At 34.3% G+C, this 13841-nt stretch overlaps 1 protein-coding gene across 11 annotated transcripts in view; it reads right to left on the reverse strand.

Annotated features, from left to right (window-relative positions):
• Positions 1 to 13841, reverse strand: part of SYNE1 (spectrin repeat containing nuclear envelope protein 1) — a 286948-nt gene that overhangs the window by 205187 nt on the left and 67920 nt on the right. For all 11 annotated transcript variants that reach the window (XR_002433840.1, XR_002433841.1, XM_021382260.1 and 8 more), the window contains exons 10-15: positions 10324 to 10431; positions 9373 to 9510; positions 8085 to 8249; positions 5007 to 5119; positions 4261 to 4429; positions 559 to 655 (exon numbers count right to left, since the gene is read on the reverse strand). Coding sequence is in view for 9 of the 11 variants with exons in the window: in XM_021382260.1 (XP_021237935.1) it covers positions 559 to 655; positions 4261 to 4429; positions 5007 to 5119; positions 8085 to 8249; positions 9373 to 9510; positions 10324 to 10431 (790 nt within the window). In the remaining 2 variants the exon portion in view is untranslated. The remainder of the gene's footprint in view (positions 1 to 558; positions 656 to 4260; positions 4430 to 5006; positions 5120 to 8084; positions 8250 to 9372; positions 9511 to 10323; positions 10432 to 13841) is intronic.

The raw sequence follows: 13841 nt of genomic DNA on the forward strand, positions 1-13841 counted from the left end.
GGAGGTATCTGCTGAATCAGAAGAGGTATCTGGTGAATCAGCTACACATTTTTTCTCATGTATATCAGTACAACTGTCATTTGAGCTCCCCTTATAACCTTTCACACTTGATGAAGAAACTTAAATCAGTTTGGAGATGCTTTTGTTACTACAGCAATGTTGGGGTCAGCTCTCTAGCTGTTTTTTTCCCAGTGAATGAAGCCATGCCAGCAAGTGCCCCAACCACTGGAACATGACACTTATTGGTTCAATGACATGCTGCTGGGCCCAGATCAACAATCCAGAAGATAGGATGGACCAGTAGAAAGTCTGAGCATGATCACCACCTTCTGGACATTAAGGAAGTTAGAAAGCAACAGGCTATTCTGTGCCAGTTGGCCTCATGCTAGAGAAAATGCAAAATTGCTATCCCAAGCTGTAAACTTTCTGGTAGATCTCAGCTACTGTACAGCTCCATTGCATTGAAGAAGCAAATATTAGGTGATCTTTTTAGGAGATATCTATGTCTAAAGAGATTAAAATATCATCCCCACATCAACAATAGAAACAGGCATTTACCTGAGCCATTTGCTTTCGCATACATTTCAGCTGCTCTTTTCAAGATCTGGTATGTAACTTCATATTGCTCAAAGAACTTACTATTTTCAATAACAGACTAAAAGGAAAAAGACATATTACAACAGAGAAAATAAATATATATATTAGAACACGTCCCCTGAAATTACACCAGGAGAGCCATGACAGCTTTTAACTTCATTATTTCTTTCTTTCTTTCTTTATAAAATAATATTAAAATTTCATCTTTTCAAATTAATGGTACAGTAGCATTTACCCTCACAAATTGAGTTTATTTACTTTGCCTATGGAAAGTATATTTAATATGTTTTTAGTTAGTTTATTAGTTAATCAATTGCTGAAATTCCTAGAATATTATACATTGATCGTGCAGAACATGAACAATTAAAATGTACATGATCAGTGAAATAGTTTCTATTAAAAAAATTAAAATTTCCTCCCTTATAGGAAGCTCCCACAAAAAATCAAATCCTGCTGAACACTAAAAAACATTCCTGTATTAATCTTTGCAGAAAGGCAGATTTTGTTTTAAGAACTGAAATACATTTGACTTATCCTTCAGTTTTATTCTACTTTCATTGCAAGTGGAAAAAATAAGATTAAGGAAACACTGAAGAAAAGATGCTGCTTTTCCAAAGTGCAAAACAGTACTTCTCCTTTGGGAGCGGTGTTTCCACTATGCAATATGTTAAAGAATAATGAATAATTTATATGGAAATATTATGGTCACAAAGTTATGTCTCTTTGTCATTTATACCTACCTATCATTGATGCCAAATGGCATTGATTTTTTTAATCTTTCAGAAATGTTACTTTTTTTCTTCTTTTAAATGCTCTGTATAATTATGTATCTATGTTATGCAAATATAATATATTGTACCTTGCATTATCACTGCTAAAAAGAAAAAAAAAATGGAGGAGAGAAAAAATCCCTTTTTACAGGGCTTTTACATTGCCTTCCCTAACATACTTACTAGAGTTTTGGAGTGGTTTTATAACCTACATTATGTGCCATGCCTCCAGCTACAGATCTACATATTTAAGGCAAATGCATCTCTAAGATGTACATACAAGTTCTGGAATGTCAGAATAGACAATCTTTTATTTGTACAACTGTCAGTTTGGAAATACAAGGTTTTTAGCAATACCAAAGTTTCAGTGTTGAAAGTAAAAATTTTCAAAGGTCAATGTATTTTGAAGAGGAGAATTAGATCTTGTATTCATCAACCCACATAATATAAACATGATAAACAGTTTTAAAAATGAAGCCACCAGACAGAATACACCTAAAAATCCTCTGTTTAATTTTTTTTTTTTTGCAGTTGCTATGTTAAACCACCAGTTATCTAACATGTAATTTAGAAATGTGTTTATAACCAGGCAAATTTGGAACAGTCAGAATTTCTTCTCCCTTATATTAAAAAATAATAAAACCAAAGCCTGTCAAATACAAAGAACTACATGCTCTACCACAAACATTTGACAAATTCTTGACTTTTCACTTTTGTTTAACCGATACCCACAGCCATTTCAGGCTGAAACTAAACCTCTTCATATGAAAAGATTGGACCAAACTTTTTATATAATACTGATCACAAGAGCAATTGCAAATATATTCAAAAATGAAATGTATAAATTTTACTGAGTAAATTTCTCCCATCTCTCAAGATCCCTTAAAAAACATTCAGCTTTTCCCAAATCAATATAGCTTATATTGCCAAAAATGTGCCAATACAATGGTGGCAAAAAACAGTGCTATGGGTTTAAAGCCATGGATAGCTGTATCCATTATCTCCAGTGCATCTGAGACTTTGGTACAATATATTATTCAGTTTGATGACATACAATCTGTACTAACCTTTATTTCTGGTATATGACACATAGATGAAAAGATGGGATAAATTAGCAACCAACACTTTTATTTTTAACTACAGTACACAGATATTTTCTGGCCATGTGTTATATCCAGATTCTAACTGTGCATGCTCCTAAAATGCCAATATAGCTCAGTCTGTTTTGGCAGACAAATAGACTCCTTTTTTTATTTCCTACTAATATAATCACTGAAGGTACTGACTACAGATTTCTTAGTTAAGATTCCCAATTAAACAGAAGAGTAACATTCAGCTCCTGCTCCTAGAAACTTGGCTGAACTGCCAAAGAAAATATTTTTCCATCACAGACACCCAGAAGGAAATATAAATTAAGGCCACCAGGAATGAAACGTAGCACTATCTTCTTCTCTGAGTTTCCTCATTTTGATGTCATACAATTTCACAAATGATGAAAGGAAGCATTTTATTTTCCTTAATGACCAGCTCAACATTAGTGGTCAGAGAGCACAGAAATAATTGAAGTAATCTCAAAATAACATGCAAATTCACCACTTAATGTCCATTTTAAAGCTAAATGTAAGAATAAACAAGAAATCAATATAAAATAATAATTCAAAAGTTAAGCTATCTACTCCCTCACTGTTTCTCTTGACCCCATTTAGCAGTCTCTGAGACAACCTTATAAAACATACAAATGGACTGTAACTCCTAGCTATTGCAAAACTCTCTAGCGAACTATCTTATTGTAAATGTTCACCTGAGTTTTGCAGGTTTAAAACAAGGCTTAATTCCTGAAATGTTTGAATCTCTAACTACTAAAGCTTAAACATAGAAAGGAAAAAGTATCAATAGCCTTCAATTCTCTCTTTGTGTGAGGAACTTTGAGTTTCAAGTTTGCTTCCAATGCAAGATATATGGGCATCAGTAACTTTCTCTACAGTGTCCTGGCTCTGAATGCTTCTGTAAGTGTATGAATTCTTTCCAAACTGAATTCTTCTGTGCAATTTTCCTCATACGGATCAAATAAAAGAGGAAAAATATTTATCCCAGTCCTACTTTTGAAAGAATCCCTCATACCCTAATGTAAAGTGATGGTACCATCCTACCAGACATCTGACAAGATTGGCAAGGAAGATTTTAACAAGACACAGCAGCATATGACTGCTGTGACTGCTGCATATGACTGGAAACGTATCAATAAGCGTTTGTAAGTCAGTAGTCTCTGTTCATGATACGTGGATGATGCAGAGCTAAACCAATCTCTTTCCAGAGGAGAAATAAAGGAAGTGGATAAGTGGAAAAACCATTCCCTGAAGTAAGAAAATGATTCCCCAACAAGTATAATACATTCAACAAATACATGAAGACAGCATAACATTTTTTTCTGCTCATTTGGAGGACTTTAATAATAACTGAACTGTGGAGGACTGCACCCCATAAACCTCCTCTACTGCTGCACATTTTTCATACATAGTCACAATAAAGTGCATCTAAGCAGTCATAAAACAAGAAACTAAATTCTCTGAAACTATAATCTAAAACAAGTAAAAGTCTTGGATTTAGAACTTCCAGATATGTAAATAAGTTAACAGTCAGACATGGTTAGCAGTTGGGACGTTATTTATTTTCTTGAGGAAATGGGGCAAAATGCAGCATTTTCATTTTTAGCATTTTGATTATGGTTCCTCCAGGGGATGAAAGAGACACTGCTGGTAAGGTACTCTATATAAATGCGGTTAAAGGTTTTGATTGACAAATCTCATTTCTCTTTCAGTTTTTATTAAATTCTAACAATCTCGGATGAGAATATTCCAAAAATAGTAACTAAAAGAAGTCAACCCCAACTTACTATGTAATTTTGCAGAAGTAGTTCCACTGAATCTCTTCTTCCGTATTTAATAATCCATGATTTTAACTTTGATTCTGCAAGGACTAAGAGTGACAGTAGACGGTACTTCAGTTCCAGGAACTCCATTTTCAACAGATGGAGCTCAGATGAAGAGACAACAAAATTAAACCTAGAAAATGAATCATACTGTAGTAAAATACATCAATAATTTTTTCTTCCTTCATCCTCACCCTTTTCTCCCCCCTTTCAGTTTTTCCTGAAAGCTTTAGTTACAGTTCAGATATTTTTCTAGTCTTTCACCTAATTAAGCCTACAAACATATAATTATGTACAATGATCATTCTGATAATTATTATTGAATAGCAAATGAATTATAATCCTGTTCATTCATAGAAATAAACAGTTTATATCTATTACTAAGTTTTGCAAAGTCATTTTTCTTTTTCTTACATTCATTCTGACTGTTATTATATAACATTTCTTTCACAGGCAAGTAATAACAGGATTGATGTAAGAAAAAGTATTCCTTCCCAAAACACATTGCTTATGTTGATTCTCACCAATCATTAATGCACAGGTCTTTTCAGCAAATTTTTATTTATATTCTGGGAAGGTTTTCCGTCAGTATTTACATGCTTGCCATTAAGAAACATTATTAGACAGCAATTTCTACATGAACAGGTTAAAAAATCAAACAGGTTCCCTTTCATTCACAGAAGATTTTCATTTTGGGTTGAAAGCCTTACCTCTCTGCCATATCCTCTAATTGGTCAGGTGGAATAGGCACTCCATTAACAGACCTTGCCCCGTGGATCTCATGGAATGTCTTTTTGTGTCCTTCTATGTTTTTCAGTAGATCCTGATTTTAAAGAGAGAGACAGAATGAGAAAAAAGGAATGGGGGAAGAGATTGAGAGAGAGACAGAAAGAGACAGAGACAGAGACAAAGCTCACAGTAGGCTAGCTAATAAGCACATTTTGAAGCCTGTACTGATGACTCAATGTAGTTAACTATTTGATCATGCTCTCACATTTGCATGCAAGGGTATGCCTTCCAGAAAGCATTTACATCAGCTTGAACATTTACACAGGGAACACCCCTGTTAAATGCTCTGTTAAAGCTGTTTCTCAGTTACGAAAGATTTTAAAGCAAAGGATACACTGCAATGGTTTAACAAAAGAACACTTAATTGTATTAAAAAATGCCAAAATGCAGTTTGTAAATACTCTAATACCACTATTGTACAATCATGCTAAATTTACTGTTTACATCCTTACAGCAGATACTAACCTTTGTTAAGTATTGATTCAAATTTTCAGCAACTAATCTCTATATACAGGCAGAATCCAAAGCTCCTTATGTAAGTATCTTTTCAATATTCAGTGAACTTCTCACTCTCTCAGCTTCAAAGGATTTCAGGATTGCTCTCTATATATTACACTAATGAAGGCAGAATGTGGTACTCGACCGGTATTCCTGTGATAAGAATTGTACCAGCAAAAACCTTGCAGCAGAGCATATTTCAACTGTAACTAAGCAACACCGCTTCAAACAGCCTCCTGGAGATTACATATTAAAATGAATGACTGGCAGTAGTCTTTGTAGAGATATGGTAAGAAAAACACACAAAGTGCCCAGTGGCTGAGAGGACACAAAACAGTGGATATTTTGCTGCAAACACAGACAGATTCCAGCTCAAAGTGCTCAGAAGCCAGTGAGCAAAAGGGAATCATACAAAGTTGCCCCCTTCTCACTTGGGGGAACTAAGTTCAGGCTCACATATTGATCACATCTCGTGTCTCTGCTCACAAAATAGTCACCTGTTTGGTGACCCACCAGTGTTTTCACTGTTTTCCACTCCAGGCAAGACCTCATTGTGAAAAGAAATGAATCAGACTTTTTCAGAAGCAGGTGATGGGCTGGTATTACCATGGGGAGAACTCCAGTGAGGGTATCCTATGACTAACATACACTCACATCAAGGAATGACTTGGAACAGGTATCAGCTGCATTTGGGACCTTGCCCAATGAAAAGGGATTCCCCTAATAGGTAACAGTAAAAATGAAACCCAACTGTTTTATCTAACATCAAGTGGAAGCCCAAAAAGCCTTTTATACAAGGTAAAGAGGAAATTTAAGAGAAATCCTGCTTTGCAAAATGACCCACAACAAGGACACTGTCCTGAATTTCTCCATCTTGGTGGCATTAACTGAAATCTTAAATTCTTGCTTAATTCCTTGAAGGTTTGTCTAAGCTGGTACCTTCTGTATTAGTATCAAATTGACCATAAAGTATAAAGTTCACTAAAATAACTCGTTGTTTGATCAGACAAAGTTGTAGAGAAAGTAATGATGTTATCCGAACAAACATAACAAAAAATTCAAAAACTTCCTACCAGTGACTGAAAAAAATATTTTAATGCATTTCTGATACTACCCAGTAGCATACCAGGATACCACAATGCAAATCCCAGTGACAAAAAATGCTCCAGGAGATTATATAATTATACCAACTTATGCTGAAGCTTTCCCTTCCCATTCCCATGGGAAAATTCCCCTGGCACAGATGAGCTTAAATCAAAACTTATTTTTGAAGTAGAAATCCACAACCATAGTATTTCCAGTGCAAAGAAAATACAGTTTAGTACAAACATTTTTCTGTTTTATAAATGTATTAAGATAAAGTCTATGTTTACATTATGTAAACAAAAGTATTTGATTTGCTTTTTTTTTTCCAGTGAAAGTTGAATCTTATGAACCCTGAAACATTTTATATCAACAAGAAAACTAATGAAATGTAGCTTTATGAAAGGCTAGACTTCGAAAGATAGCAGTAAACAATATCTTCCGCATAGTTTTCAACATTATTTTGGTTAAAATTTATTAGCTACCACTTAGAAGAGCTATCAATGTTTTAATAAATAATAATTGGGATGCACAGTAACTATCACAACTGTCCCAAAAATGTCCATTAAAATTACCAGCTTTTCATTATGTGGCACTACTTTTATTAATAAGTGGAAATTTTTAATGGAAAAATAACAAAACCATACCCATAATAATCAAACCCATATCCAAACACAAACAATCAAGTTTTAAATTACTAGTGATAGAAAAAAAACACCACCACAATATGAAACTGAACTGCCTTACTGTCACAAATGTAGCCTTTCTGGATGCTATTTCTCTTCCTTTCCCCTTTATATTTGCTGTTTCAGTTTCTTTCATCACATCTCCAACAACTTTTGCCTATAATTTTCTCATATTTATTGCATAAATGCACGGACCTCACAATTTTGGTTTTAAAAGAGAACATATATTCAGCAAAGAATAATGGCAATGATATTCAGAATTATCTAGAAAAATTTCCTCTTTACCACAGCAGAGGAGAATTCTTATGCTATTTGTCTTTTCAACACAGTGAAAAATCACTATTTTTTCACCAATCTTGGCAATAATATCACCTGCACTAATCAATAGCACAATTAGTATGTTTGCTCTCTGTCTTCACTTTCACTTAGTACGTTCACATGGCTGAATTGTGTGTCCAGCTCATGAGTTCCCTGTGGAATTTTACCCAACAGAACTGGAATAGGGAAACAGTTAAAATGATAGTACCTGATATCTCTCAGAAAGCTTATCACTTGGAAAATATATAGATATCACAGCTAAAGTCATCATGGAAAGACATCTAATTTTTAACCTATCATCAAGGTGATACCACTTATACCAACTAGCCTTCAAATCACAAGTAATAATCATGGATCATTACAGCCTTGGAAACAATGAAATATAGTGCACAGAATCAATGCATCTAGACTTACCTTAAGTTGTTCGAGCTTCCGGTGTATTATATTTGCTGTCTCCTCATGAGCTTGCTGAACACTTACTTCTTCTCTTAGAGCAGTCTCTGCTCTATAGAGCCAAGCACCTATGGTACCCAAAGGTGCAGGTAGAGATTTATCAAGGTGTATGTGCCAGTCAAACAGCTAGGAAATAAAAATAAGAGCATTGAACTTATTTCCTTGCTTAATTAAACAAGTACGCAGAAAAATCAGACTCTGAGACAAAAGATGACCAAAATACCACTTTACAGAGTCTGTTTGAGACAAAAACATACGTATATTCCACTTCTCATGGGTTCTGAAATTACATCATTCTCTTGGGCGAAAATATATCTCTGTAAGGATTTGCTGAGACATATATTTCCCTTCCAGAATGGTAACTGAGCTGCATGTAAACTGTAACAACTGACATGCCTAAGATCTGGAATTTCATCAGTTAACAGGCACAGCAAGGCAGGTGAGACAATCTTCCTCACAGTGTCATTTATTTCATAGTTTTGCATAAAACCTTTTTACTGCTCTTTTGATTTTATTTTCTCTGTAATATGCAAATGAGTTTCAAAGGTCTGTGGACTTGAGAGTACAGCAGTAAAATAACATGTCTTATTGGCAATCCCAGTTATGGGAGTAAAAATAATAAAAACTATGACTAAACTCTAGCATTTTTTGAAGTAGTAACTCTATTAAATATGATACACACACAAAAATCTGTTAAAATACACCAAGTAATAATTATTTGATAACTTCTTATTTCGGAAATCTTTGTAACTTGGGATTTTTCACTCAATTACAAAACTACTATCAGTCATGAACACTGCCGTTTTAAAGCTTCATTTGTCGATAAAGCATTTGTTGCACAGAAACATTATTTGGTTAAATTAAAAATGTTATATTAGAATTTTTAGTTATTGCTTAAATAACTAGAAACTTTCATTAAACTATTGCATGTCAAGTGTGCATTGTGCACACTCAACAACACTTTCAACTTGGCTATGCACTGCTAACACAATTTCAAATAAAGAGAAAGCTCAAAGTGTTTTACTTGTCTTGAAGTTCATATTCTGTCTTTGCATGAGCAACTATTAAAGGCAACGATGATGTAAATATTCTCAAAACAAATACAATATAATCCTACTTCCCTGGAGACACGGTCCATATTTCATTTCCAAATGCCTAACAAAATTGATAGCAAATGGTTTAAAATTGTAAATGATTTAAAATTTTCATATTTAATAAAAATACATAGCATTATAAGTTTTCAACTTACCCTGGAAGAAACTCTGTCCCATGCTTGCTTCACTATAGCTTGATCAAGTGATAATTTACCATCTTTCCTTAAGGACTGGGTTACAAGTTCAATAGGTTTCCTTTTCATCTCATACTGTACTCTGAAATGCTTAAATGACTGTACAAAGAGAAAATCAAATCAGTGTAATACAGAGTCAAACAAATTCTGTAACATTTATGGTAAACTATCACCTGTATGACAATTCTGTACTGATAGCCGTCCTAATACTTCCCATATGGGAATAGCAGTTAACTTGTGTATTTATAGCCTTCCTTGAACTGCATTTCATTAAAGGTTTTAATAGAACTTAGAATCTCCCAAGAAAATATGGGTCAGACTTAGGTATTTCCCTTCAGTTACCAGAGGCTTGAACCCTGTGCTAAAGCAAATAGTAATAGAAAACTGGCAAGTGAATTAAATGCTAGTTGGGACAGTGATTGCTTTTAGAAAACAGTCAAGCTTCAGGAGGAAATTTAGGTCAAAATTTCTATTATAGATTTAGACTTAACTTTTGAAAGAATGGTTCAATATGAAGAACTAAGCTCTGTCCTCCTTGCCCGTCACCTCACCCAGCTTTCAGTCATACCTCCCATTTGAGCTATATAATGCAGGATTTGGAAGGACTGTACAGACACATACTCACTTCTAACTAGGACAGTCCTTATTCATGCTGCTAGAAAAAGCTCTCTGCTGGGAAAACCATCTGTGCACTGCTCTATGTAGCAAAGTTGGAGCTGGCATTATAATTCCTCCACCAACAACAAGCAACACAATTTGCATCCTTATTTATTTAAGCTACAATACACAAAATTGCATACATGTACAATACATCAAATTATATATATGCAGATGGTAGAAAATACTGCAGTGCATATTACACAAAATGGTGACAATAACATCTTATTACAAAAATCTTTCCTAGCTGCATACCTGGTACTTCTCCTGTAAGCTTGTTTCTGCCGCTTGTGCCCGAGTTAAATCTCTTTCAAATTGTTCTGCCCACACTTTCAGGTCTCTGAGCATTAATTTGTCTTCCTTCTATGATTCAGTATAACCACACAAAAAACATTGCAGCCTATTAGTAGAGGTGTCAGATGTAGTCCAGAAATGAACATCTCTGTAGCAATTAATGGTCATTAGTTATAGTGAAAAATCAATGGAAACCTCCAGGCCAAATTCTCTCCTCACTTACCTTTGTATAGTCTAATTGAAAAGCACTCGAGAGGAGGGAAGAACTCAGCATTTAGACACGAGTCTTAGAGAGGTGAAGTCATGACTATTTGGGTCATTACTGTGTAAGAAGTACTACTTGCAGTTCTCTCCTGCTGTTAAATTAATAGAAAGTACTTTAAATATACCACAACAGCTAATTTTAGTTTTCCGCATACATTCAGAGGGAATTTCCAGTAAAAGCTAATTGAGCTGAGACAGGGGAGGATTTATCATCATCTTTATCTTTTTATGATCATTTTATCATCTTGTCATCAACTACTGAACTATTCCTTGGGGGGGGGGGGGGGGGGGGGGGGGGGGGGGCAGCAGCATTAGAAGAGAAAGTGCAAGAGTATGATCAAAGCTTATACATTTATTTTCTTAGTGACTTCAGGGCAATCCTTGACATCAAGTTGTATGTAGAGAACCTAGAAAAACATCTTGGTAGAGAAGTTTTTAATGAGAAAAATGAAAATAAACTGAGAAAATTTAGTTCTATTGAGTTTCTTTTGCTTCCATGACATTTTATGCATTTTAAAAACACCATATTTGTTTTACAGTTTTGCTTTATCACTTCAAAGTCAATCATTGGCACTGGTCCTTTGCAAGTCTGCTCTTCAGAATTCAGTGACCTGATAGTGAATAGAAAAATACTGGTAGGAAATCTCAGGTCTATAAGGCATGTTATATTAGAAGGTTAGCAGACAACAGGTTTTTGTGCACTGTGTAAGAGCGCTAATCTTTCAGTAGGATACAAATGTTTGTCTCAGATTTCCAACTGATGAAACACATGTTCTGGCTACTAATCAGAAGCCACTCTTTGAAAGCAAAAAGGTTGTATTACTGTAAAATCGGTGACTGTCAGAAACATATCTATTACAATGAACAAACAGAACACATTACATCAGCAATGAAGATAAAATGAGTGACTAAGACTCAAGCATTACATGAGAGAAGAAAAACTGGATCTTAACCATTTTAACAGCTTAGAAGTATTGCTTCATTTCAGCTTAAGAAAGGACAGGATCATCTTTGATGTATTTCTGCTAATTCTCATACTGATCCTCTAATCAAAACAGTGGTAGTTGGCTGGACAGAATTTGCCTAATAGAATGTGCAAATATCATGGTATTATATCCATTAATTGTTAGTTGGATATTGCAGCAAGGTTAACACTGTGTCATGGCAGCTGCATTGGAATAAACTTCCCTATAGCTAAGGTTCCTGTCTTCTGACACTTGCTTTAGGCTGCTGCCTGAGGAACAGTACAGGATATCTACGACACTTCCCTGCTCCAGCTATTTCCAAAGCTGGCATTTCCTCTACTTTACAGAAGGTCCCAAGATGCCAACTCCTACTGCTTCCAACTTGACACATAATTTAAACATAGAGAAGAAAAATAAAAGCACTACTCTTCTGGCGTGATAATTTGCTCCGTGGAAAAATAATGCCAAGATTCTTTGAGACAAACACCAAATTCATGACTACTACCATATGAAAAAAAGAATATAAGAATAACTCATAAGAAGAATATAAGAATTCATAACTCATTCAGCCACCAAAAAAACCAAAAACTTTGGAATCAAGGGCTAAACACTAAACACTATACACTAAAAATGATAACTTTAATGATAGACTGTTGAAATCTCTGTCAACGTTTAGCAGTCAACTCCATATAGGCAATACTAAACCCTTCATCTTAATGGATTTGAACTATAACAATCCTAGTAAATGCAACTTTAAGTCAGGTATTCCTGAAGTCAAGAACACAATGAATGTTTAATAGTACTGCATATACTGCTTTTAGTTCACAATGTATCTTTAATTTTGTAAAGCACAGGATTTTATTATCTGTGTATTACATTCTTATTGCTGAGTCACTAAAGATAAGTCTTTGCAAGAGCCTCTATGTGGCCACAACTATTTGTACAGCAAAGCAACTAAAATGGGTATTTTGCAAGATTTCTATTAACATGGTTTAAAAAATTTATTTATTGTTAAAAATGAATCTGACCAATTCTTTCAAAATAGAATCTCTCCAGGAACAAGAGCACCTCTATGGCACCTGAATATAAAGAACACAGAAACAGCCACATCTCTCTCAAATTACAGTATGATTTCTCTGGACTTAGGTGAAAAGATAAAGGCAAGAGGTGGTTTTTGTTTGTTTGTTTGTTTGTTTTTGAGTCTTCTGTGATTTAAATATTTTTACTAGTCAGACAATTTTTTATTTACTTAATTGCAGAAGATGAAAGCATTTCAGTAACTGCCTCACTGAACGGTGTTAAAGACATTGTGCAACACAAGAAAAGAGGGATAGGCATATCATTCATATATGTTTATACATTTTCACAGCTTTCTACTTCAGCATATCACTTGTCACCTGCAAACATGATTCTGTGGTCCTTGTACGATATAAAAACATATTAAAGTTTCTGTTTTGATATCCAACATAGAAGATTTCTTAGGCACTAAGAAACCTGCCACCATTATCCCCCATGTCTGATTAGCTAACTGTCTTAATATAAGAGTTTCATGAGTGCCTAGTGGTTCTTAGTCTTACTAAAAATATCAGTATTCTTACAAACACTTAACTGTTTTCTAAAACTTGCACTCCTTAAGTAGCATACAGACAGAACATAAACCATCAAAGAAAAACATCAAAGAATTATAACCATTTGTTCCTTCCTCAGTATGAGGATCTTCTATCTATGATCAAAATTATTTTAATTTTTCTAATCCACTATGACCTACTTTCTCCATGCTACATTCAAACAGCATTTTAGAGTATTAATTTATCCTGATGCCATTCAAAAAATATTCACTGACTTGCAGAGAGGAACAACAAAGCTGGAGTACTCAATCACCAAAGAATATGAATGAAAAACATCTGAGAAAACAGTTTAAGAATTCCAATATGATAAGAGGGCACAATTTAAATTTACATATTTTTTTTTTGCAATATTTAATTTAAATAGAAAGTTTTCAGACTAGATTCAAAATTCAAAACTTTTTTAAAAAACTGAACTGCCAGATTTAATTCACAAATTACATGATACAGAACTTTTTGTTGCTTATGGAGCTAAAAATACATATCTGCATTTCATGAGAAACTTGATTATGGACTAGGAAAGGAGTACTGTTTTGAGTGCTCTAATATGTAATTATTAACCAGCAGAACTATTCAAATTCTCAGGCACAGTGTGGACAGAATTTTCAGACATGAGCATTTGAAT

Source organism: Numida meleagris, unplaced genomic scaffold (genome assembly GCF_002078875.1).
Source record: "Numida meleagris isolate 19003 breed g44 Domestic line unplaced genomic scaffold, NumMel1.0 unplaced_Scaffold193, whole genome shotgun sequence".
In the NCBI taxonomy this organism is placed as follows: Eukaryota; Metazoa; Chordata; class Aves; order Galliformes; family Numididae; genus Numida; species Numida meleagris.